Genomic DNA, 26,779 nt, shown 5'->3' on the forward strand with positions numbered 1-26,779 from the left:
GCCGGAGTCTGGAGGGCCCGCAAGCGCCGCACAAAAACGGGGCGGGGCAGGGGCCGGCCCCGGAGGCTGGAGAGGAAGGACCGATGGGTGGCGCGTGTAAATAAGCGTCTGGATTCCCCAGTGGATGCGCGTTTCCGTGCGTGAGTACGAGGGAGGCGCACCGACGCCAGCCCAGCCACTGACATCACCGCGCCACCGTGAACTCGTCAACTGCGGAAACCGGTCTGGGGAACGTCCCCGGGTGCACAAGTAAACAAGTGAGGTCATCGCGTCTAGGTCGTGAGCGCAAGCGCGAACGCTGCCCGGGACCAGACGCGAGGGGTCACGCGGGAGTTCCCGCGGCGGGGGAGAGGGCGAAGTCTCAGTCGCCAGGAAAGCGCCTCCGCCCTTTCCAAAAATGCCCCGGAAGTACCTCCGCCCTCGGTAAAGATGGCCGCGGCACTCGGCATTGAGGGGCGGGGCTGCGCCTGCGCAACAAGTTCGGCGGGGAAGATGGCGGATGACAAGGTGAGTGCGTGAGGGTGATCTGCAGTCAGTCAGATGTGATGGTCACACTTTTCTAATTCTGGGGAGAGGCGACAGTGGAGCAGCTGGTGGGTCGGGGTGCCCCAGGTTCCCTCTCGGGGCGGACTTCTCGCCCGGGGGACTGTCTCGGCCTTTGGGAGTGAGGTGGCGGTGCGCTAGGAGAGGCAAGCGAAGCCCGGGATCACCCAGGTGACCCCTTCCGGAGCTTTCACGGTCCCCAGTTAGTCTTGCTCAGACACATTCAACTCTGCCACACTTCTCACTCTGCTCCATCCGCTGGCCCCTGAAATTTCCCTCTCGGACACACTGTGTTTCCAAATCCACACGACTATTCAAAACCATTCAATCCTTTGCGTGCACACGCAATTTCATTCCTACACGGAAGCAAACTGTTCTTTTGCCCACAGTCTTGCAGCCAGCCATTTCCCCTTCCCCAAGCCCACGCCCTAGCGCATCCAGTTATTCATTCAGCTCGGGATGGCCTTGGGGAAAGTGGGAGAAGCCCAGGCAGAAATCAGATTGCTCCCAAATTGTACAGGGAACTCCCTCATGACATTACTCACTATTGGCCTAGAAGTTGTGCACAACCCACACATTTATGGAGAACTTGCCCTGTCTATGTTTTGGGCCTGGAGACACAGTAGACTGGAAAGACTAGTCAGCACTTTTAGGTAGTGTATATTCTGTTCATTACTGCTCTCCTGATACACCTAATTGAATTTCCCATTGCTCTCCTTCCTGCCTCCTCCTAGACAGTTGCTATTTAAAATAGTTGTAAGGGATGTTGTTAGTTCACTAGTGTAGATCCCATCTGTCATGCCCTCCCTAGTCCCTCAGTGAATTCTATACATTTCACTGGTTTTCTTCCTTTTCAATGTCATCTCAGAGGGTTTTTAATGGTAGAAGTTTTTCAGACTTACACCACTCCTGCCCCCTACCCCATACCAGCCACTGATAGACTTGAGCAAGGGATAGGAGTGTGTCAGTCTGCTAGAGTCAGCCTCTTCCTTGTCATAGGATTCTCTGCCCAAGCTTAAGGACCTAGCATTTCTTAAGAACCAGCTGGAGCACCTGCAGCGGCGTGTGGAAGACGAAGTCAGCAGTGGTGTGGGTCAGGTAAAGCTGAATCTTTCTTCCACCCCCCTCGTAGACTTTATTGCCCAATATGCTCTTGAATGGATGGTAAAGATTTATTCACCAAGTGGCTATTGAGGGCCTGTTCTCTGTGACTTGAACTGGAATCTTAAATTGGGATAAACTGGGTGAAGAGGGAAAGCAGGAACAGCATATGCAAAGCCCTTGTGGTGGGAGGTAGCATGGTGAATGTAAAAAGTGGCAGCAGTTCCATTTGGCTGCAGTAGTATGGGAGCATGCTAGGAAGCAAGACTGGAGAAGCAGGTATGGAAATGACAGCGACAGCTTGTGTCCTGTAGCGGTAGGGTTCTGTGATTGGAGCCTTTGCACCTCAAGGTTCTGAGATTGTGTGATCAGGACTTCTAGGTTCTTTTTCTGCCTGTAGAACCTTGAAGCCATCTTTGGATATACTGCTACAGACTACTTCCAGAGTGAGGAGGTGCAAGTGGTAGGATGCTTGAGTAGTTCCTGAGTACAGAAGGGAGGAGCCTGGCTAAGTGTCCTCCTCCATTTTCCTCCACAGGATGGCTCGCTCTTGTCCTCCCCATTCCTCAAGGGCTTCCTGGCTGGCTATGTGGTGGCCAAACTGAGGGCATCAGCAGTATTGGGCTTTGTTGTGGGCACCTGCACTGGCATCTATGCAGCTCAGGCATATGCTGTTCCCAATGTGGAGAAGACCTTGAGGGACTATCTACGGTCACTGCGCAAGGGGCCCAACTAGCTCTGGATCCCATGGGGGAGGCAGGATGAGCAAAAGGGGCCTGCAGGTGGAGGCCTTTCGACCACAGATGCCGTATTTGGCTTCCTCGACTGTCACCCGTTTGCTCTCTCCAGCTTTCCTGCCACCTTCATCTTTGCTTCCCTTCCTGCAGAGAGTGGACAGTGGCTCCTCAGCCAGCACCCTAAACTCCTTCCCGCCCTAACCCCATGGGACTGGCCCTAAGACTGGCTTCTAGGGCCACTAGCTCCTTTCTGGCCCTGACTGTGGAGTTTGCAGCTGATTCTGAACCTCAGTATTCTCTCTGGCGATGTGTCATGGCTACTCCCTCCCGGGAGTGGGCTCCATAACTTGATTCTCTCCAAACGTGTCACAGTCCCTGTGGCCTGTTCCCTTGCTAACTACAAAGGCAACCCAGGGCCTGGTAGGGGCATGAGTATAGAGGAAGGGGGTATGCCAGGCCTGGGCCGTCCCAGGCAGGCCCGCTGGACCCTGATGCTACTCCTGTCCACTGCCATGTATGGTGCCCATGCCCCATTGTTGGCACTGTGCCATGTGGATGGCAGAGTGCCCTTCCGGCCCTCGTCAGCCGTGCTGCTGACTGAGCTGACCAAGCTGCTGCTATGCGCCTTCTCCCTCCTGGTAGGCTGGCAAACATGGCCCCGAGGGGCCCTTCCCTGGCGCCAGGCTGCCCCCTTCGCACTCTCAGCCCTCCTGTACGGGGCTAACAACAACCTGGTGATCTATCTTCAGCGGTACATGGACCCCAGCACCTACCAGGTGCTGAGCAATCTCAAGATCGGAAGCACAGCCCTGTTCTACTGCCTCTGTCTCCGGCACCGGCTGTCTGCACGCCAGGGCTTAGCCCTGCTGCTGCTGATGGCTGCAGGAGCCTGCTACGCTGCTGGTGGTCTCCAGGACCCTGGGCACGCCCTTCCTGGGTCCCCTTCGGCAGCTGCTGCCAGCCCCATGCCCCTGCACATCACTCCGCTCGGACTGCTGCTTCTCGTCCTATACTGTCTCATCTCAGGCTTGTCGTCCGTGTACACAGAGCTGCTCATGAAGCGGCAGCGGCTGCCCTTGGCACTTCAGAACCTCTTCCTCTACACTTTCGGTGTGCTCCTGAACCTCGGTCTGCACGCAGGTGGCGGCCCTGGCCCAGGCCTCCTGGAGGGCTTCTCAGGATGGGCAGCGCTCGTGGTGCTGAGCCAGGCACTGAATGGACTGCTCATGTCAGCCGTCATGAAGCACGGCAGTAGCATCACACGCCTCTTTGTTGTGTCCTGCTCACTGGTGGTCAACGCCGTGCTCTCGGCGGCCCTGCTGCGGCTGCAGCTCACAGCTGCCTTCTTCCTGGCCACGCTGCTCATTGGCCTGGCAGTACGTTTGTACTATGGCAGCCGTTAGGCCCTGAGCACCTCACCCTGACTCCTGACACTGAAGACTGGGCACCACCATCGGAGCCACTTCCCAGCCCTCCCCACAGCAGCCCTCTGACAAGTGCCTTGTGAGAAAAGCTGGGGAAGTGAGAGCAGCCAGTTTAGTCTCTGGGGGTGGGTGGATGAAAGAGTAGTTCTGGGAGACTTGAAAAGTAGGATTGGCTAAGAAAGCTCTTAATCTGCCCCCCAAAAAAACACCCATTCTTGCAGTCTAAGGAATTCAGGGAGCATTAATACCTAAGCCTGAGAAATGACCCCATCCCTGATGGAGGAGGCTACCTGCCTCATCTTGCATGAATACAGTCACTTCAAGTGGGGTGTTAGCAACAGTTGACTTTCCTTGCCAACTGGGGTCACCCCAGCAGACCCACTGCCCCCAGGCCTGATTCTGGGTGCTCTAGCCCAGCTGTGGTGCATGACTCCCTCATAAGGGATTCTCACCCCCCACTGTCACACAGAAAAGCCCAGATGCCAGAGTATACACCCAGCAGCCAGGCTCCCTTCGCTCCAGCAGCACCTGGAGACAGTGCCCTGCTCCTTCACAGTACTGCTCGCCATACCCAGCCTCTGTTCTGGAAAACCCAAAGAGGCTGGGGCTTGACTCATCTCAGGGAATGTTGCCCCTGGGCTCTGGCTTAAGCCTACACTCCTGACCTCTCTCTGCTCACCCCAAAGGCCCTCTGGAAGCTCATTGCCCCCTCTGCAGCTCCTAGGAGGTGCCATCCTTCCCACTCTGGGCCCTGACCCGCCTGGCAGTATATCCCATCTCCCAACAGCCTAGAGGAGCTCTGCACAGAGTGGCCTGGGACCAGACAAGGGAAATGCGGATAACTCAATCAGTGTGTCTAATTGCGTCAGCAATAAGGTCTTAATAAAGTGTTCCGGAGAGTAGGTGGTTCCTACGATTGACCGTGGTTGTCCTGTGTCCTCTCTCTCACGCAGCTCCTCACAAGCATAATTTCCTTCCTCTGGTGCCCTGAGTACCTTATCCCTGGAGTAACATAAACTAGGAGAAAAAAGATTCTAGCTCCTGCCAGCAGCATTATTATCCTGTGAGGGTTCTGTGAATCCAAGACAATTCTCTCATGAAGCTTTTGAAATTTCTCTGAAGCACAAAACTTATGCCCCGGGGGATTTGGAGGGAGTATTGAGAATAGAACGTGCTCGGCCTGGCAGGACAAGCTAATACTCAAAAAACTCTTTTTTTTTTTTTAAAGATTTATTTATTTGTTTATTCATACATACATACAAGCACTGGGTACAGTCAGAAGCGCGGGAGGGTGAGAGAATTCACCAGAGCCAGAGCGGGGAGCAGAGCAGGCAGAAGGACCGAAGTACACTGCTGAGGGGAGCAGTGGGCGGCAGGAGAGGTCTGCGCGCCATGTGGGACCCTCTTCTGGTGGCTGGGGAGTGGCCGGGGAGCAGCCGGGGATCGAACCGGCGCTGCAGAAGCTGCTGGCAGCTTCGCAACCCAGCGTTCAACCGCTGCGCCACCGGGGAGGCCCAAAACTTTTTTTTTTCTAAAGATTTATTTTTTATACAAGAACCGGGGTACAGGCCAGATGCATGGGGGTATGAGAGGCTTCACCAGAGACAGAGTGAGGAACAAAACAGGCAGACTGACAAAATACACTGCTGAGGCGAGCAGCGGGCACGACAGGAGAGGTCTGCCACGCCATGTGGGACCCTCGCCAGCCGGGATCAAACTGGCGTTGCAGAGGCTGTGGGCAGCTTCACAGCATGGTGCTCAACCACCTGTGCCACCAGGGGAGGCCCAGACTCGCAAAACTCTTAATGACTCAATGTGAAAAGTCTCCATTGCTCTGGTTCCCTCACAGACATTCTCATCTGTCATCTGCTGTTGGGACGCGGGAACATCCACCTGTGGCCTAGTACCTGGCAAACTTGTTTAAAAAAAAAAAACACCCTGACCTCTTGAAGCAGAATTTTAGGTAGCAGGACTTGAGGGTTTTCTCCTCTTTTTACTAGCTCTGTTTCAGACACATGCTGAAATTAGTAAGCAACAACTATGAAGGACTTTGGCCAACCAGAAAGACCCTATCACTAGCTGACTTTCCTTGAGCAATTCTTATCCTTTCCTATCTTTAATTGACTGATGTCTGAAATAAGGGCCAAATACAACCTACTACCATCCTGGTCACTTAGCAGTGGGGACACATTCTAAGAAATGCTTCTTTAAGCAATTTTTTCTCATTATGTGAAGGTCACAGAGGTGTGGCTGCTGCCAACATAAAACATGATGGTGACAACTATAATGTCACTAAGCAATTGGAACTTGGAGACTAATGTCAAATTTGGTCCATTGTTGACCTAAATATTTGGTGTGGTAGTAGTACAAAGGGCTAAGTGAAATAATGGACACTAAGCTTTTAGGAAGGACTGGCACGGTGAGACCTGGTTAGTGGTGGTAATAATTATCCATCATGAGTGTGAGTTTGGTCATTGTGCCTCAACTTCCTCTTCCTTCCAGGACCCTTAAGGATGAGGTGAAGAAAAACTGTCCCCAAAGGGTTCCTGATCCTTTGAACACGGATCCGGCATCACTGCCCCCTGCCTAGTCTGCAGCCTTCCAAGCTGCTGATTCTGGGCTTGGAGCTCTTGGTTCTGTGTGGCCAGGTCGATGGTCTCTTGCAGAATGCCAGCCAGTAGGCCACGGTGATGATGCTCTCTGGTCATGGCCTGCTCTTCCCACAGCCCTCGCCAGGCTCGGAACACCTGTGCCCAGGGTCAGAAATACCTGTTAGCCAGTCATTCTTTGAACCAACTCAGGGCTGTCCCCCTGTTCCCACTGACCTGCAGCACATGGCGTGTCCGTGCTCGGGCAGCCTGCACATGCAGGTCATAGAGGGCCACTAGGTCCTGCTCCGCAGTGTCCCGCTCCACCCGAAGGGCCTCCAGCTGGAGTCTAAGAACTGTCTGTTCCCAGTGCTGTCTCTGCCTCTCCTTGGAGGCCTTCAATGATAATACATAATATGCTTAGTGCCACCTATGTGCCAGGCTCTGTTCTAAATAACTTCATGTGTGTTATTCTACCCAGTAAAACAACCATCTGAATAGTTGCAATTTTACAGATGTGCAAACAGTGGATCAAGAAATGACCACATAGGGCCTCCCCAGTGGCGCAGCGGTTGAGTGCTGGGTTGCGAAGCTGCGGCGCCGGTTCGATCCCCGGCTGCTCCCAGGCCACCGGAGGAGGGTCCCACATGGCGTGCAGACCTCTCCTGCCGCCCGCTGCTCCCCTCAGCAGTGTACTTCGGTCCTTCTGCCTGCTCTGCCTCCCGCTCTGGCTCTGGTGAATTCTCTCGCCCTCCCGCGCTTCTGACTGTACCCAGTGCATGTATAAACAAACAAAACAAACAAACAAATAAATAAATAAATAAAAACATGCCTCTATAAAAAAAAAATTAAAAAAAAAATGACCACATGACCAATGGGCCACTAAGATGACACGTGCCTTTTCATGAGTCACAATCATCCAAGTCCAGAGGTGTGGCCCACCCCAGTCTCCTTAGCCTTCCAGGAAGCAGTCAAGTGGATAATTTACAACAACCAGACTCCATGCTGCCATTGCTTCACTTTCAAATTTGCTCATGCAGTATTGTCCTCTCAGAACATGTGTGTCCCCACAGCCCATACACACATTCTGTTTATTTTTTTAAAGATTTATTTATGGGCCTCCCCTGGTGGCGCAGCAGATGAGTGCTGGGTTGCGAGGCTGCCTGCAGCCTCTGCAGCGCCAGTTTGATCCCCGGCCACCAGCGAGGGTCCCACAAAAAATAAAAAAAAATATTTATTTATGCATACAAGAACTAGGGTACAGGCCAGAGGTGTAGGGGGTGAGAGGATTCACCAGAGTGGGGAACAGAACAGGCATACTGATTGAAATACACTGCTGAGGGGAGCAGTGTGCTAGACAGGAGAGGTCTGCCCTGCCATGCAGGCAGCTCCCTTGCTGGCCAGGGATGGAACTCCTGCTGCAGAGGCTGTGGACAGCCTCAGTGCTGTGCTTAATCCCTTGTACCCCAGGGAGGCCCACATTCTGTTTCTTAATTTGCTCAGACAAGTTACATTTTCTGAATGCCTCTGTGATAATTACAAACTGCCCTTGTGAAGTTCAGAATCTAGTGAATTCCTCTGGCTGATTAGTTTGTCCTTTAAGACTCAGCTTAGAGGCCTCCCTGGTGATGCAAGGAGCACTGCTCTATGAGGCAATCCGCAGCCTCTGCAGCACTTTGATCCCCCTCTGGCCAGGGAGAAACCACATGGCAAAGTGGACCTCTCTGTCTTGCCCGCTGCTCCCCTCAGCAGTGTGTTTCGGTCGGTCTGCCTGTTCTGTTCCCCACTGCCTCTGGTGAATCCTCTCACCTCCCCATATCTCTGGCCTGTACCCCAGCTCTTGTATGCATAAATAAAGAAATCTTTTTTTAAAAAATGACTCAGCTTAGAGGCCTCCCTGGTGGTGCAAGGGGTTAAGACAGCCACTGCAGCATGAGTTCAATCCCCAGCCAGGGAGGTGACCCACATGGCACAGCAGACCTCTCCTATCTCGCCCGCTGCTCCCCTCAGCAGTATATTTCAGTACATCTGCCTGTTCTGCTCCCCACTGTCTCTGGTGAATCCAGCTCTTGTATGCATAAGTAAATCTTTTAAAAAAAAAAAAAAAGACTCAGAGGGCCTCCCTGGTGTCCTAGGGATTAAGCCTCAGCACTATCACTTCTATGACCTGAGCTCTATCCTCTGCCAGGGAGCTAACACACATGGCGCAGCAGACCTCTCCTGTCTTGCCCACTGCTCTCCTCAGCAGTGTATTTCAGTAAATGTCTGTTCTGCTCCCCAGTCTCTGTCTGGTGAATCCTTTCATCCCCTGCACCTCTAGCCTACACCCTATTTCTTTTTTTTTAAAAAAAAGATTTATTTATTTACACAAGCACTGGGTACAGTCAGAAGCATGGGAGGGTGAGAAAATTCACCAGAGCCAGAGTGGGGAACAGAACAGCCAGATTGTCGAAACACACTGCTGAGGAAAGCAGCGGATGCGGCAGGAGAGGTCTGCGCGCCATGTGGGACCCTCGCCGGTGGCTGGGGAGTGAACTGGCGCTGCAGAGGCTGTGGGCAGCTTCGCAGCCCAGCGCTCAACCGCTGCGCCACCAGGGGAGGCCCCACCCCATTTCTTCTATGCAAAAATAAAAATAATTTTTAAAAAAAGATAGCTTAGGTGCCATCTTTACAGATCCACTTCAGCCAGGGTCAGGTGCACCTCTTCGTCCCCACAGGCCCTAGTTCCACCCATCACAGCAGTTAGCACTGAGATTTGCCTCATCTATCCCCCACAAGCCGTGAGGGCCATGAGAGAGGATGTGCTGCAGTCTGTTGCGATTGGCGCTGGACCTCAGCACAGCACCTGGCCTGACTAGAAGCTTCAGCTCCCTATTTGAGGCCCCTCAACTCCTCCCCAGCAAGCAGATCTTTGACCTGGTCCTCTGTCACTTTGTCCTGTTCCAAGTGTTGCAGTTGCTCTTGGATCCAAATGTGGTGCTGTTCTCTCAGTCTCTGCCTCCGGACCTGGGCCAGGAAGAACTGCAGGGCCACATCTGGAGCCTGCTGGGCATAGATGGTGTCATTGTAGGCTCATATGTGCATTCAGCTTTGGGACACAAGGCCTAGCTTTTCCAAGAGAACCCCATTACTAGAGCTACATCAGAATCTAACTCAGCTTGGAGAGTTTGGATCCAGGACAGAAACTCATTGACCCTGGTGGAAGAAGTATTGGCTCAGCCATGGAGGCGCCTAAGAGTCACATATCCCTAATTCAACCCAGGAGGAAAATAGCTTCTTCCCACACTCCTTCTTTAGCCAACTAAAAGTAGCCCTTTTAGTCCTTTCCTCGAAACTCCATAGATCTCCCTGGTGTTGGGGCACGGCAAGCAGGACACATATTAGCTGGGATCTCAAATTCTGTAATTCTTCACTCCCCCAATAGCACCCAGTGTTCTGGGATTCACAAGTTATTACCTCTTCCCCAGAGTCCCTGAGACGTTGCTTCTGGTAATGCTCAGTGCCCAGAGATGCTGTTCTCCCTGCCACCAAAGGAAAATGCAACTAAGCATATCAAAGGTAGAGAAGACCCCCTGCTTCACCCCAAACTCCTGACCCACCTTGGGGTTCCTGTTGGAGGCCTGGGCTGTAGCTTGCTGCCGAATCTGTCGCCTGCTGAGAAGATAGTAGGAGTGAGCAGTGCACACCCTGCCAGGACAGCATCTGTTAAAACCAGGCCTTTGAAATCAGACAGATCAGGGCAGGGAGGAACAGAGGGGAGGGGTAATGTGACAGTGTATTGGCATTGGAGTTTTGGTGGTGGTTGAGTAAAGCATGTGTACATGTTTAGGTATGAAACTGTACCCCCCCAAATTATATGGGTTTGTAAATGAACAGTAAATTGATAACATTTGATTTAAAAAAATTGCAGAGAGCATAAAAAGAGATAAGCACACAAAGCACTGCGCAAGTAGGCACTGATCAATAAATGAGAGCTTATTTGCGTAATTCTTTTTTTTTTTTTTTTAACTTTCATTGCCAGTTTATTGGTCTCCCATTAAGACTGGGGAACTTACTGAAAACAGAAATTTTATGTACACTGTGCCTTCAAGTAGGTGCAAAATTTAATGAGTAATGAACAGTATTGTTATTCAAATCGCATTTGTTTATCCATAACTGAATATTAATCTCCAAATTTTATGAGTTACAAATAGCCTGATTTATATCTGCATCAGTTACTTACAGTGATCTAAAGCCCTCATATAGGGCTCAGTTTAAACAAAAAAATCTTATCCAAAGGCTTTTAGTTTATGCTAAATCATTTTTAAGATTTATAGCTTTGAAGCATTTTATTAAAAAGTTGGTATTTATACATAAACTGCTAAGAACTTAAAATTCATCGTAACATTTACTTCATTTTTTTGGCTTGACCTTCTAGTAAATCTTTAGCTTCATTGATTTTGGCTGCTATATAAGGAGATCCTCCCTTGTCTGGGTGATTTAAAATCATAATCCGTCGATGAGCATCTTTATTAGCAGTAGGGCTTACACCTAATATTAATGCTGCTTCCCGTTTTGTCATTTTTGGTTCAAATCCACCTCTGCAATAGCCACCACTGAAAGCAGATTTTGGTAGGCTTTGAAAAACTTGTTTTACTTGAGGCTCCATATGCTTCATGGCTTGCAAAACATAGCGGCCTGCAAATCCTGCAGCAGAAATGGTCAGTCCAGGGCCTCCCCGGTGGCGCAGCGGTTGAGCGCTGGGTTTTGAAACTGCGCGCGGCCTCTGCGGCGCCGGTTCGATCCCCGGCTGCTCCCCGGCCACCAGAGGAGGGTCCCACATGGCGTGCAGACCTCTCCTGCCGCCCGCTGCTCCCCTCAGCAGTGTACTTCGGTTCTTCTGCCTGCTCTGCTCCCCGCTCTGGCTCTGGTGAATTCTCTCACCCTCCCTCCCGCACTTCTGACTGTACCCAGTGCATGTATAAACAAAAAACAAACAAACCAGCAAAACAAATAAATAAAGCATGCCTCTATTAAAAAAAAAAAAAAAAAAGAAATGGTCAGTCCAGCTGCTACCATTGTACTGGCCATGGCTCCGGCTCAGCTCTCCTGCCTCCACCGAGAGCGCGGCTCATCCCAGACCAGAGGCCTCGGCCACCAGCCCCACGTCCCCGCCAGACACCTGCGCGGCCACCGCTGGCCGGCACAAGCCCCGGTGCAGGCGCTCCGGGAAGTCTTATTTGCCTAATTCTTAAGGCCCAGGACCTGAAAACCCTAGTTTAAGTAATTATGAGAAGGGCAGAACCAGGAGATGGAAGGACCAGCCACCTTGTGGCAAATCCTGGCAGACAGCGCCCTCTCCTGCCCAAGAGATGCCATGCAGCCAAAGGTGCTGAAAGCACTGTATGGTCTGAGGATTTGGGTGTGGTTGTACCTCTGCTGCCTTCCAAGACCCAGCAACCCTGAGATAGCCACGTCCTTTCTCTGCGTGTCAGTTTGCTCACCTGAAAGGCGGAAGCAATGTTTTCTTCCCTCCTTAAAATACTTCTGTGGCTTCCCTCTCAAAACAAAGTCCAAACAGTGCCTCCCCGGTGGCGCAGCGGTTGAGCGCTGGGTTGCGAAGCTGCCCGCGGCCTCTGCGGCGCCGGTTCGATTCCCGGCTGCTCCCCGGCCACCGGAGGAGAATCCCACATGGCGCGCAGACCTCTCCTGCCGCCCACTGCTCCCCTCAGCAGTGTACTTTGGTCCTTCTGCCTGCTCTGCTCCCCGCTCTGGCTCTGGTGAATTCTCTCACCCTCCCGCGCTTCTGACTGTACCCAGTGCATGTATAAACAAAACAAACAAATAAATAAATAAAAACATGCCTCTATTAAAAAAAAAACAAAAAGCAAAGTCCAAACATCTCAATAAATTTACGAAGTCCTGTGTGACCTGGCCTCTACTTGCCTCTTCTGTCCTCCCCGACTCTCACTCAAACATTATTCTCCAACAAGCTGAGATGCTTGCAGCCCCCAAAGAGACCAACTACTCACTGAGCTCTGAGACTTTGCCTGTCACTCTCTCCGCATCGACTGTTCACTCATCGCCCCAGTCACCTCTTTCAGAAACCAGCTTCCTCCCTGGAATCTTCTGTCCCTCTCTTGCCAAGACTAACTTAGCTGGTCCTGTAGAACCGTGTGGTGATAGGCCCTTCAGGGTGCTGATCGTGTAAACTGTAAACCCCATGAAGTCAAGGAGTTCCCAGAGCCTACCTGGCACTCTGCCCAGCACATGGTGAGCAGGCATTAAATGTTTGGGAATCAGTAAATTAATGAAAGAAGGAAGGGCCCCTCCTAGAACCCTAAAAACAAGAGAGAAAGATAGACATCAACGGGCGTATACCTGAGAGAGTGCGAGGAAAGACATACCTGTGGTTCTGGGATCCCCACGGCCTCAGCTTTGACCTTTTTGAGTGTCCAGCTTTCTAGGCGCTGGCTCCAGGCTTTTACCACCTATGAAGAGAGGGTTCAGGGTAGGCTCTGGTCATTGCTGCCCCATCACCTCCAGGCGTTGCCTTGCTCACCTTCAGTTCCTGCAGTGCCCTGCCCAGCTGGCTGAGTCCATCATCCGTCAGGGTATCCCCTAGGAGGCCTGAACGGAGGCTCTTCAGGCCATTGCGTCGGGCCCGGGCCTCTTCTACTGCATTCCACAGTGTAGGCCTCACCTGTTTCACCTGCGTCCTCCTTTCTGCCACCCCCAGCAAAGCAGCCTGGAGCAAGCTCAGGGAGTTGCCTAGTAAGGGGAGACTCAGAGTGAATCAACCCCTGCCTCTGGACTCTAAAGTACACTGCTTGTAATATTTTAATTTTTATTAATGATTCTATTCATGGGCCTCCCTGGTGGCGCAGGCGGCTGAGCGCCACACTGTGAAGCTATCCGCAGCCTCTGCAGCATGGGTTCGATCCCGGCCAGTGGATGAGAATCCCACGTGGCGCGGCAGACCTCTCCTGTCTTGCCTGCTGCTCCCCTCAGCTGTGTATTTCGTCAGTCTGCCTGTTCTGCTCCCCACTCTGTCTCTGGTGAATTCTCTCACCCTCCTGAGCATCTGGCCTGTACCCTGGTTCTTGTATAAATAAATAAATCTTTTAAAAAAAAGGTTTAAAAAAACCTGCAGCTACCAGCTACCAGGTTTTATAAGTACTTGATGGCACTGTGCTAAGACTTTTCCTAGATTGTCTTTTTATTCACGTAACATTCTAATTTATTCTCTCCTTCCTCCATTTTCCAGATGAGATGACTGAAGCCCAGAGAAATCAGGCAACTTCCTGGTAAGTAGCAGAGCTGCAAATGAACCCCTGTTCTTCCTGACGTAAAACCAGTGCCCTTAAACATGATGCCAAACTGGCCGTTAAACACATGACCTCCCCTCACTGCTTTATGCTTGAGGGCATGAGCTGCCCCAATTTATCTTCCTCATTCCACAGGGCTTGGCAGAGGGGAAAGTCTGGGAACCTGTTGGGCAAATAAAAGTGTTTTTGTTGATTTTGGAGAGAGAGTGCCAGACTTTTTTTTCAATTGTTCTTTTATCATGGAAACGTTCAAATATGTACAAAGTATAGAAAATCCATCTACTTATGACCCAGCTTCAGCAATTATCAAGGCATAGCTATTCTTGTTTGATCTATGCCCTCTATTTGACCTCCCCTAAGCCCTAACATTGTATGTCACAGACACCTGATTTTTTTTTTTTTTTTTTTTTTTTTTTTTTTTTTAAATAAATTTTATTGTTATATTCCCCATACAATTGCAGCCCCCCCATTCTGACCCCAATCCCTCCCCTCCCGCCCCCCTAAAAGCGTCTCTGGTTCATAGTTTTTTGTTGATTTTGATTTTCACTATCTTATAGTTATTCATTTTCCTGGTCCCTTATTTAAGTTTTCTAGATTCCTGCTATGAGTGAGACCATCCGGTATTTTTCTTTTTCTTTTTGGCTTATTTCGCTGAGCATGATCCCTTCCAGCGCCATCCATGTTGCTGCAAATTGCATGTGTTTATCTTTTTTGAATGCTGAGTAATATTCCATGGTATATATGTACCACATCTTCTTGATCCAGTCATCTATTTTTGGGCATTTGGGTTGTTTCCAAAGCTTAGCTATTGTAAACAGTGCTGCTATAAACATAGGGGGGCAGGTGTTCTTTGGAATTGATGTTTCTGTGTCCTTTGGGTAAATACCTAGGAGTGGAATTGCTGGATCATATGGAAGCTCTATGTTTAGTAGGTCCAGAAATCTCCACACAGCTTTCCACAGTGGTTGGACCAGTTTGCACTCCCACCAACAGTGCAGAAGAGTTCCTTTTTCTCCACACCCTCGCCAACATTTGTTGTTGCTAGTTTTTTTAATATGTGCCATTCTCACTGGTGTAAGATGGTATCTCATGGTAGTTTTGATTTGCATTTCCCTGATGACAAGTGATGTTGAACATTTTTTCATATGCCTGTTGGCCATTTGCATTTCCTCTTCAGAGAAGTTTCTTTTAAGCTCTTCTGCCCATTTTTTGACTGGATTATTTTCTTTGTTGTTGTTGAGTCTCATCAGCTCTTTGCAGATTTTTGTGATCAGTCCTTTATCATTAGTGTTGGGTGCAAAAATGTTCTCCCAGTTGGTGGGGTTTCTCTTTGTTTTTGTTATTGTCTCTTTTGCTGTGCAGAAGCTCTTTAATTTGATGTAGTCCCAGCTGTTTATCTTTGCCTTCACTATCACTGCTTTGGGTGATGACAGACACCTGATTTTTAATGGGGATGTAAAAATAGGCAAGTACCTTCCCTTCTCTGATCCTCCTTTTCTCTTCTATAAATTAGGCCTGTGTCTCTTTCCTCATCTGTAAATTAGATCTGTCTCATCAGATTGTGGTAGGAATCAAAGATGTAATAGTCAATGTAGAAACACTTGGTGAGATGTTGAATGTCTCTGGAGTGTGGGGGGTTACTTTTACCATTGGTCTTCCTCTCAAGACATCAGCAACCTCGCTACCCAGGGACATTTCCGAATCCTGGCCCTCCCATCTGATCTTGCTGGTCAGGTGAGAAGAGGGCACAAGCCTAAAGCAAGACCCCCAGAACTTCCCAATGAATCCCATGCCCTCCCCAGACCACCTTGAGGGTCCAGACGAAGAAGCAGGGCACTGTAGCTGTTTCCTTCCAGGAGCCATGAGACAATCCAGGGCAGAGAGCCCTCCATCTCCTCACCAGCAACCTCACGTGCCAATACCTGTAGCAGGGGGCAGTCTCTGCCAGAGGAGGGAGGAAGAAAGGAGATGCCCACTGGTGGATGGGCAAAGAGAAGGCCCAAATTGCTTTCTGATGGAAAGGTTGACTCTTCTCAGGAACTCTTGCAACTCCAGACAGATTAGCAACCCTATATTGATCTTTATTTTATTATTTTAAAAATTACACAAATAGTATATTCTCATAGTCAAGACTTGACATATCTAACAAGAAACTTAGATGCAGATTATATAAAGAGCTTTTCTACTTCAATAGTAAAAAAAAGAGAGAATGAAAAAGAAAATCCAATTTAAAAATGGCAAAGTGTAACATATACCTGAAGAGGTGTAAACCTACTCCCCTAAATCATATACCGCCAATGTTATTGAAATAAAGAAAATTAAAAAGAAATAAAAAGCCATGCACCTAAAATGTATGTAATGTTATAAAGCAATATTGCTTCAATTTCAAAAAGTATTTCAGTTTAAAAAAGGGTAAAATTTGGGCCTTCCTGGTGGCGCAAGGGGTTAAGTCTCAGCACTATCAAACTATCAGCAACCACTGCAGCATGAGTTCTATCCCCCCACCGGGGAACTGACTCACAAGGTGCAACAGACTTCTCCTGTTTCACCCGTGGCTCCCCTCAGCAGTGTATTTCAGTCAACCTGCCTGTTTTGCACCCCACTCTGTCTCTGGTGAATCCTCTCACCCCCCACACACACCTCTGGCCTACACCCCAGTTCTTGTATGCATAACTAAATCTTTCTTTAAAAAGGGTAAATTTATATTAAAATATTTGAAGTGCTAACAGATTTTTCAAAATAAAGATGGCATAGCAAGGGGATATCAGCAAAAATGGAGAGGAGGGAACTCTGGAGTTCTCCACCCACAGATATCTGGCAAAAATGATCATAATCAATCTTACTGGAACTCTGGGAAACAATCAGAATTTTATAGCAAACAAGTGATGCTTAACCAGGGAAAAGGCAGCTTAAATAAGGTTTGAGGGCTCTGTGGTGTTTTAACTCAGCCTAGCCCCCAACCTCCTCCCTAGCAGAGTAGTCTGTTGTTTGTTTTTGTTGGGGTGGAAGAACTGGGGTGTAGACCAGAGGTGCAGCGGTGGGAGGTGGGGGGCCCTGAGGAGTGAGAGGACTCGCCAGAGACTTAGTGGGGAGCAGAACAAGCAGATCTACTGAAATACACTGCTGAGGGGAGCAACGGGTGAGACAGGAGAGGTCTGCTGCAGCATATGTGGATCAGCTCCCTGGCCTGGGGTTGAATTCAGGCCCTCTCAGTGACAGTGCTGAGCTTAACCTCTAGGCCACCAGGGAGACCCTCAGCACAGAGTGGTCTTGAAGACAACAGCCCAGATTTCTGGAGGGGCAAACCTGGTTCTGAGGGAGCAGAATGGATCTTGTCCCCAGAGAATTGTGTTTGTCTATTTTGATTATGTGAGGCTTCCCCCAAAAACTGACAAAAGGAGCTCCCCTTTCATTTATTTACCTTGGAACTCTCATAGAGCAGAGCAGCTATAAAGAGGATGCCCCCCCCCCCACCAAAGCATTAGAAGAAGGAAAAACAACATTTTGAGACACACAACAGACAAATAGGAAGAGAAAATATTAAGGAGTGAGATTTGAGGGCAATAGGACTTTGAAAAGTTCCTATGTGTAGGGAACCTAGCAAGCCTTTTGCATACCTGCTCAGGTTGTGCTGCATGCTGAAAAGGTCTGAGAAAAACCACAAGCTTTTTACCACTGGTTGATTTTTAGACTCAGTATGAGCAGGAAGTGAGGTTAAGGCAGAGTTGTAAATAGCCAGGGTGAGCACAAAGGAGTGAGATAATATGAATTTTTTGTTCCTTTTTCTATCCCCTTCCTGTCCTTCCTCTCATTCTTTTCTTCCTTTATTTTTAGCTTAGTTTTGCTTTTCTGAGCCCAAGCATCTAAGAAATTCTATGTCAGCCCACTAGTTAACCGCTGAGATAACAGAATAGAGACCTCAATGACCACAGTGAATTCTCTCTTTGCAAACATTATTTGGAAAAGTCACTAAGCAAATATATGGCTGTAGCTCACAACAAGCAACAATAGTAAACCCCAGAGAGGAGGGGGAATCCAGTTTCCAGGGTTACCCATAATAACACTGAAAATGTCAGAACACCAAACAAAAAGAATGAATACTTAGGAGACCTATACCACAAAGAGCAGTTTTTATTAAAAATGCTCAAATTGTCCAGTTTCTAACAAAATATTGTGAGGCATGTAAATAAACAAAAAGATATGACTCACTCACAAGAAAAGTGAATAAACAGGAACTGTCTCTGAGGAAATACAGACATTGGATTCACTGAACAAAAACTCTAACTCAGCTGTCTTCAATATGCTCAGAAAGCTGAAGGAAATGAAGAAATGATATCCCAGTGATAGAGACTATCAATAATAGAACAGAAATTAGAAAAAGGAACCAAGTAGAAAGTCTGGAGCTGAAAAGTACAATAACTAAAATTAAAAAATCACTGCAGGGATTTAATAGAAGACTTGAGCAGACGCAGGAAAGAAACAGTGACCGGACGGACAGGTCAAATGAAATTATCCTGTCTGAAGAGCAGAAAGGAAACTGAAGGGAATGAGCCTAAGAGACTTGTGTTTCACTATCAAGTATACAAGCATTTATGTAATAGAGTTCCAGAAGAAGACGGACAGGAAAGGATAGAAAGAGTATTTAAAGCAGTAATGGTCAACGAGTCCCCAAATTTTAAGAAATACATGAATCTACACATTCAAAAAGCTGGACAAACTCCAAAGAGGATACTCTCAAAAGAGAGCCATAAAATGACATATTAGAATCAAACTGTCAAAAGCCAAAGTCAAAGATAGAATCTTGAAAACAGCAAGAGAGAAGAAATTTATTGTGCTCAAGAACTCTGCAGTAACATTAAAAAACAATTTCTCATTAGAAATTATGCAGGCAAGAAGGCATTGAGAGGACGTATTTAAAGAGGTAAGAAAAAGGGCCTCCAGTTAAGGAAAATTTGCCTCCAGAGTTTGAGCTGGAAAGTCTCCAGAATAAATGTTTAGAAAGAATCATGAGATTTTTTGGTACGTAAAAGACTTGTGCACAAAGTGAAATGTCTGTGCTGATTCTCAAAGCAACAATAAAGTCTAATGATAGAAAAAAAGGTGGGGGGCCCTCTCTGGTGGCCTAGGAATTAAGTCTCAGCACTACCCCTCAATGGCCAGAGTTTGACCCCCAGCCAGAGAGCTGACCCACATGGTGCAGCAGACCTCTCTTGACTCGCCCGCTGCTCCCCTCAGCAGTGTATTTCAGTAGATCCACCTGTTCTGCTCCCCACTCTGTCTCTGGTGAGTCCTCTTACCTCCCTGTCCCCCGCATCTCTGGCCTATACCCCAGTTCTTCTATACAAAAATATATAAAATGTATAAATACACTAAAAATAATAATAAATAAAACAATATTCAACAAATAAATTTTTTTAAAGTGCTAAGAGAAAAACCTTATTGACTAAGAGTCCTATATCTGGTAAAACTATCCTAAAATAAAGGAGAAATTATAGTAATATTCCCAGTTAAACCAAAACTGAAGGAGTTCATTGCTAGTAGATCTATCTTATAAGAAACACTAAAGGAATTCTTTCAGCCTGAAGTAAAAGGACAGTAAATGTTAAATCAAAGTTATATGCAAAAACAAGGAATACCAGGAAAGGTAACTATGCATGTAAATATAAAAGCCAGCATAGGGCCTCCCTGGTGGCACAAGGGGTTAAGTCTCAGCACTATGAAGCTATCTGCAGCCACTGCAGCATGAATGAGATCCCAGGCCAGGGAAGTGACCCACATGGCACAGCAGACCTCTCCTGTTTCACTCACTGCTCCCCTCAGCAGTGTATCTCAGTAGATCTGCCTGTTCTGCTCCCCACTCAGTCTCTAGTGAATCCTCTCACCCCTCACACCTCTGGCCTATACTCCAGCTCTTATATGCATAAATTAAATAAATCTTTACCAAAAAAAAAAAGCCAGGATAATTGAATTTTTGGTTTGTAACTCCTCCTTTACCTATATAATTTATTTATTTTTAAAAATTTATTTTATTTATGCATACAAGAGCTGGGGTCTAGGCCAGAGGTTTGGTGGGGGGGTGAGTGGATTCACCAGAGACAGAGTGGGGAGCAGAACAGGTGGATCTACTGAAATACACTGCTGAGAGGAGCAGCGGGAGAGACAGGAGAGGTCTGCTGCGCCATGTGGGTAGCTCCTTGGCGGGATCCAACTCATGCTGCAGTGGCTGGAGGTAGCTTGATAGCACTGAGACTTTAACCCCTGCAGCACCAGGGAGGCACTTTTACCTACATAATTTAAAAGACAAATGAATAAAATAATAAATCTATGATAAATCTTTATGCACATAATGCATAAGGATATAATTTGTGACAATAATATAAGATGTAGGGATGGATACAATAGGAGTACAATGTTTATATACTATTGAAACTAAATTGGTATTAATTCAAATTAGATTGTTAGAAGTTTAATTATTAAGGTAACCACTAAGAATAACTTTAAAATATATGAAAAAGGTAATGAGAAAAAAATAAATTGTCTTAGTTCATCTGCGGTGCTATAAATAACAATTTATTTCTCAATCTGGAGACTGGAAAGTCCATGATTAAGGCATCAGCAGATTCAGTGTCTGATGACGACTTGCTTTCTTGTTCATAGAGGACTTTTCACTCTGTCCTCACATTACAAAAGGGATGAGGAATTCTCTGAAATTCCTTCATGAGGGCACTAATATAATGTCCTTGAGGGCTCCAACCTTATGATCTAATCACCTCCTAAAATCCCACATCCAAATACCATCACATTGGAGGTTTTGTTTTCAACATATGACTAATGGAAGGGACACAACTCAGTCTATGGCAACATTATACTCAGTCCCTAGCAACATTACCCAAAAAGTCAACTAAACAGAAAACAAGGCAATATTGGCAATATTAAAGAACACAAAAAAGATATAAACCTTACTGAAAACAAATAGCAAAATGACAGAACTGAGTCCTTCCTTATCAATAATTACCTTAAGTGTAATGAATTAAATTCTCCAATTAAAAGGCAGAGATTAAAAGAATAGATTTTAAAAATAACAATGATCCATCTATATGCTGTATGTTAGAGACTCATCTTAGATCCAAAGACACAGTATAGAGTTTGAATAGATAATCAAAGGTCTCCCAACAAAGAAACAAACAGAACCAAATGTTTCACTGGTGAATTCCTGCAAACATTTAGAGAAGTATGCCAATCTTTCCCAAACTGTTTCAAAAATTAAGAGAGAAGAAATCCTAACTCATCCTGATACCAAAACCAGATAAAGACAGCACAGGAATATCCCTTTTGAGTATAGATACAAAAATCCTTAACAAAATATTAGTAAACTGAATGCATCAGCCTATCAAAAAGGTTGCATATCATAACTAAGTGGGATTTATCCACATAGGAGAGCACGAGAGTCCTTTGACTCAACAAAGGGGGGCCTTCCTGGTGGCCCAAGGGGTTGAGTCTCAGCACTATGAAGCTATCCACAGCCTCTGCAGCACAAGTTGGATCCCAGGCCAGGGAGGTGACCCACATGGCGCAGCAGACCTCTCCTGTCTTCGCCCACTGCTCCCCTCAGCAGTGTATTTCAGTCAGTCTGCCTGTTCTGCTCCCCACTCTCTCTGGTGAATCCTTTCATCACCATGCCCCGTGCCTCTGGCCTGCACTCCCGTTCTTGTATGCATAAATAAATAAAATAAATCTTAAAAAAATATTCAACTAAGTAGGAAAAAAGGGAAATTCCACAGCATGAGAAAAGGCATATGTATCTCAATGGACTAGAATCAAGAGTGCTGAAATAGGGCCTCCCCGGTGGCGCAGCGGTTGAGCGCTGGGTTGCGAAGCTGCCCGCGGCCTCTGCGACGCAGGTTCGATCCCCGGCTGCTCCCCGGCCACCAGAGGAGGGTCCCGCATGGCGCGCAGACCTCTCCTGCTGCCCGCTGCTCCCCTCAGCAGTGTACTTCGGTCCTTCTGCCTGCTCTGCTCCCCGCTCTGGCTCTGGTGAATTCTCTCGCCCTCCCGCGCTTCTGACTGTACCCAGTGCATGTATAAACCAAACAAACAAATAAATAAATAAAATAAAATAAAAAAAAACCATGCCTCTATAAAAAAAAAAAGAGTGCTGAAATAAATCCATATATAGTCAAATAGATTGTATTTGTAGTCAGCTGATATTTGACAAGGGTGCCATGACCATCTGGTGGGGAAAAAGAACAGTCTCTTAAGCAAATGATGCCACAATTGGATATTCCCAAGCAAAAGAATGAATATAAATTACATTTCAATAAAGTTGTTATTTTTAAAATTTCACACAATAAAAGAAAGAAAAGATTTTGGAATAGTCTGGAATTTATGGTACTTTCTGTTTTTAAAGAATAATTCCTACACCTCTGGGGTGTAGGCCAGAGGTGCGGGGGCGGGGAGGAGGAGTGAGAGGATTCACCAGAGACAGAGTGGGGAGCAGAACAGGCAGATTGACCCAAGTACACTGCTGAGGGGAGCAACAGGCAAGACAGGAGAGGTCTGCTGTGTCCTGTGCCATGTGGGTTAGCTCCCTGTGGAGGGCAGGAAGGCTATAGAGGTAGTAGCACTGAGACTGAACCCCTAGTCCACCAGGGAGGTCCATTTTTCTCTTTTTCTGCCTCTCAGGCATATTTGAATTTGGCAATATTTCCATGATTTTACAGATATTTCAAGTTGGTTTGAAATGATGCATTTCTATCTCCAATTCAAGTTGAGTAACTTTTGAGTATTGAATAAAGGGCATAAAGCCGGGAGTAAAGATAGGGTTACTTGAGAATTTTCTAATCTTGATTTAGGACATTTACGTTTTTTCTAAGTTTTTTTTTTTCCTAAAGATTTATTTTTTTGTGCATACAAGAGCAGGGATACAGGCCAGAGATGCGGGGGATAAGAGGACTCACCAAAGGCAGAGCAGGGAATGGGCCTCCTGGTTAAGGAGCGATTGAGCGCTGGGTTGCGAAGCTGCCCGCAGCCTCTGCAGCGCCGGTTCGATCCCTGGCCGCTGGCGAGGGTCCCACATGGAGCGCAGACCTCTCCTGCCGCCCGCTGCTCCCCTCAGCAGTGTACTTCGGTCCTGTGCCTGCTCTGCTCCCTGCTCTGGCTCTGGTGAATTCTCTCACCCTCCCGTGCTTCTGACTGTGCCCAGTGCTTGTATAAATAAATAAATAAATCTTTAAAAAAAAAAAAAAGAGCAGGGAACAGAACAGGCAGGCTGACTGAAAAATACACTGCTGAGGGGAGCAGCGGGCGAGACAGGAGAGGTCTGCTGCGCCATGTGGGTAATTCCCTGGCCACAGATTGAACTCATGCTGCAGAGGCTGCGGATAGCTTCACAGTGCAGTGCTTAACCCCTTGCGCCACCAGGGAGGCCTTCTTTCTAAGTTTTTAGTCTGATAGAACAGAAGAAATATAAGTAACTGAAGTGAATTTGAAGAATAAAAATAAAAAGTAATAGAAAAACGAAAAATCAGATTAAAATACTTGAAGACACTATATGTAAAAGTGCTCCCATTCCCGCCCCAACCCCATGCACTTAAAACAGTGACTGGATATATTTACGTTTAATTCATTCCACTAATTCTCTACCTGGTTGCCTTGGACCATACCATCTGCCAACAAAGGATTTTAGCTCAGGCTCTGATGTGCCCTCCCTGTCAGAGGAGAGGAGAGGAGCGATGGGCCTCTACATCAATATTTTACCCCCCTCCCAACTTTCCAAGACTTACCGGGCTCCTGGGAGCTGCAGGATGCGCAAGACCCCTCGCCACATGCCCTGGGTTCCAGGCCCCTGAGGAGGCACAGGTCCGGGGCAGGACATGGTGAGAGTGAGCAGAGAAGAGCCACTGTGAAGGAGAGGGTAGGCGCAGGCCACATGCCTAGGGGACAGAGGCAGGAGCACAGGTACCCTCCTGTCCTCACCTGCCTTCACCCCCTGCAGCCTGCAAGTACAGGTCTGAGGCAGCTCTTGAGTCAGGCACCTCCACTTCATTGGCTCCTGCCACCACCCTGGAGGAAGAGGATGCTGAGCTCAGCTACCAAACATCTGGGTTCTGTCAAGATCCCTAGAACCACGGCTTGGGGAGCTCGTGAGATCCCAAGAGCCTGTAAGAATCACCTCCAAGTTCAGTATAACCCCTAAAAGCCTATCATCTTCAGGATTTTGTTTTTATTACAGTCAACTGCCCAATGAGGGAAAGAGGGTAGCTGGGATTATGCCCATTTTATAGATGGAGAAACTGAAGTTCTGCTCAGTGAGATACTTAAAACACCCAGGATGAAGATGGGTAAGTGGATGCGGTGAGAGGAAGGGGGAGGATGTGGGAGGGGAATGGCCTGAAGGGGAGAAAGGATGGAGGTTCCTGGGCACAGACCCTGACCCTATAAGCATGAGCCCAAGCTCAGAGCTTCCCTCCCCTGGGGTGGCAGTGGGGAGTAACCTCCAAGGTCTTGGTTTAGGGGTGTCAGCCCTCCCTCAGACAAACATCCCCATTGGGCCCCAGAAACTCACAAGCCCAGAGGGGTTACATCCAGCACCGACAGGTTCTCTGCTCCTGGAGAGAGCAGGTCCCGCGTCCTCCCACTGGGGCAGAGCTGGATTCACACACAATATCTGTTACACACAAGCCTCTCCTCAGCCTCTGCCTCCCAGGAGCCTCCCCTGGGGCCCTTTGGGCCAAGCAGGCACCGAAGCCAGCCACTTCTGTCTGGTAAAAGGGGATGCCGGAGAGCAGCCACATAGGGCTAGACCCAGGCTCTGCAGGTTCCCCACAGGCCTCGGGCTCTTTCTTTAGCATCACTGTGATCCTGACTTTCCCCGCTCCTGGGTCTCACCTGCACCAGGCTAAGGGTACTAAGCACAGGATCAGAGTTACTGAGGGGCCGGGCTTCCTCAAACAGCATCTGCAGCAGCTAAAGTGGAAAAAGGGAGTCAGTGGGGATTGAGAAAGGACTGGTCTGTCTTTCAACATTTCCTGAGGGTGCTGTCTGTGGCTGGGTGACATCTGTGGCTGGGTGACGTCTGTGCCTGGTGATGTCTGTGTCTGATCACGTCTGTGCCTGGCCCTGTGCTAGGTGCTCTGAACATGGCTTCCAGGACAGAAGGAGCCCCGGCCCTCATGGACCATGGTAAGCCAGACAAGTCAGCAGACGTTTTTGTGGGACCTGTTGTTAGCTAGGAGAGGGGCCCATGACAAGGTTCTGAGATAGCAGTTTTGATTTGGGAACATTTTGCTGGAGCCCCCGAAACAAAGCTTTTAAATTTGTTATCGTTATTGGTATTTCAAAGAACTATGAAATTTAGATATTTGATCTATGCACACCACCTGCTCTGACCCTGACAAAACATCCCAGGGACTCTAGGAGTTCCAAGAAGGAGCACCTAGTCCAGCTAGGATGGGTAGGGGAAGGTTCTTGAAAGTCTTCTGGAAGAGGCAACAGCTGAGTCTCCAGAGACTTAGGTCTGTTGGCTCCTCTGGGATTTACCTGGGGCACAAGCCGGGGTGCCTCTCCTTCCCGACCCCGAAGCAGCAGGGCCACACTGTACCCTCGGCCCACAGAGCCCAGTGTGGACTGGACTCGTGCTAGCAGCTCCTGCTCTGCCTCCTGCAGGGAGACACAAGCATATGCCCCTGTTTGTAGTGCCCTAATCCAGCCTGCTCTGAGCAAAAGGATCAGGAGGTGCTCAACCCCCCAGCATTCAGGGAACTGAGGGCTCCCATCCTCCTGCATTGCCCAGCAGACCCCCCTACCTGAGCAGCATCAAGGCCCAGGACTCTGTCAAAAGCAAGGCATTGTTCCTGTGGGCAGGGCTGGGGTCAGCGGTGTCATGTCCATCTTCCTCTGCTCCCACCCATACCTATCCCAGCTCTACCTGATTCTCCAGGGTCCCTGGCTGGAACAGGCACATGTTCTGGTCCCCCTCCAGGAGCACAGAGTGACAGGTCTCCTCAGGGCCTGAGAAAGGGGGCTTCACATCAACTCTCACGAGGGAAACAACTCCCAGGACTCCGCGTCCTGCCTGCTTCTTAACTTGAGATGGTCAAGTCTGCCTCCTTGCCAAGAGGCTCCCCAGGCTGCACGATCTCTGGAAATGAATGTATGTGGACTTCTTACCTGATCCTCTACTTTGCTCTACTTCTACCACCACAGTCAGCATGGCCTGTTGGTCGTGGGTGAGGGATAAGGGGGCTGAGCTGCCCGGATCCAAACCAGCTCCTGCGTTCACTGCCTGTCCACAGTCCATGGCTTCCATGCCTCTCAAATTCCCCTCAATAATTCATCTCCCTGATCTGAGATGCTATGGACAGGGCCTCTAAATAATTGCTCATCAAAGAAGGTGACAGTCCCCTCTTCCTGAGTGACTTAGAACACTGCATGTGATTTTTCTTCATTTCTCCTCTTATGAAAAATGTTAAATACATTCACAACTGTGAAGAAAGTTATAATGAACTTCTAGGTGCCCAGCTTCAGAAATTACCAATTTGAGGCCAATCTTATTTCTTCTGTTCCCCTTCCCACCCACCCCCAATGGAATTTTTTTTTAAAGATTGATTGATTGATTGATTGATTGATTGATTGATTTATACAAGCACTGGGTACAGTCAGAAGCGCGGGAGGGTGAGAGAATTCACCAGAGCGGGGAGCAGAGCAGGCAGAGGGACCCAGGTACACTGCTGAGGGGAGCAGCAGGTGGCAGGAGAGGTCTGCGCTCCATGTGGGACCCTCCTCCGGTGGCCGGGGAGCAGCCGGGGATCGAACCGGCACTGCAGAAGCTGCTGGCAGCTTTGCAACCCAGCGCTCAACCGCTGTGGAACTGGGGAGGCCCCCCAATGGAATCTTTTAAAGCAAATCCCAGATATCTTATTTTTTCATCCAGAGCTATTTTAGTATATATCTATAAAAGATAACCTCGCTTTAAAATAACAAAAAAGTTTTATTGAGATATAAATTACAGACCATATAATTTGTGCATTTACAATATACATTTCAATGTTTTTTTGTATGTTTGCAGTTGTGTACAACTA

General features: G+C 48.2%; 3 protein-coding genes across 3 annotated transcripts; 2 read left to right on the forward strand and 1 right to left on the reverse strand.

Annotated features, from left to right (window-relative positions):
- Window positions 1-492: 492 nt before the first annotated feature.
- On the forward strand, window positions 493-2,380 carry LOC311183174 (SLC35A4 upstream microprotein; the record flags this gene model as incomplete). The annotated part of the gene is made up of 3 exons (XM_084252474.1): window positions 493-507; window positions 1,543-1,641; window positions 2,183-2,380. The coding sequence occupies 3 exons, from the start codon at window positions 493-495 to the stop codon at window positions 2,378-2,380; spliced, it is 312 nt and encodes a 103-aa protein (XP_084108600.1).
- A 429-nt stretch (window positions 2,381-2,809) lies between these two features.
- SLC35A4 (solute carrier family 35 member A4) lies at window positions 2,810-3,784 on the forward strand (the record flags this gene model as incomplete). The annotated part of the gene is made up of 1 exon (XM_084252515.1): window positions 2,810-3,784. The coding sequence occupies one exon, from the start codon at window positions 2,810-2,812 to the stop codon at window positions 3,782-3,784; it is 975 nt and encodes a 324-aa protein (XP_084108641.1).
- A 2,528-nt stretch (window positions 3,785-6,312) lies between these two features.
- Window positions 6,313-26,007, reverse strand: LOC311183273 (uncharacterized protein; the record flags this gene model as incomplete). The annotated part of the gene is made up of 12 exons (XM_084252628.1): window positions 6,313-6,552; window positions 6,631-6,789; window positions 9,310-9,435; window positions 12,780-12,863; window positions 12,935-13,157; window positions 15,450-15,641; window positions 23,676-23,762; window positions 24,265-24,347; window positions 24,588-24,665; window positions 25,239-25,358; window positions 25,627-25,709; window positions 25,869-26,007. 12 exons carry the CDS (start codon window positions 26,005-26,007, stop codon window positions 6,313-6,315), a joined length of 1,614 nt encoding a protein of 537 aa, XP_084108754.1.
- Window positions 26,008-26,779: the final 772 nt, after the last annotated feature.

This window comes from Talpa europaea (assembly GCF_964194135.1).
Source record: "Talpa europaea genome assembly, chromosome: 13".
Taxonomy (NCBI): Eukaryota; Metazoa; Chordata; class Mammalia; order Eulipotyphla; family Talpidae; genus Talpa; species Talpa europaea.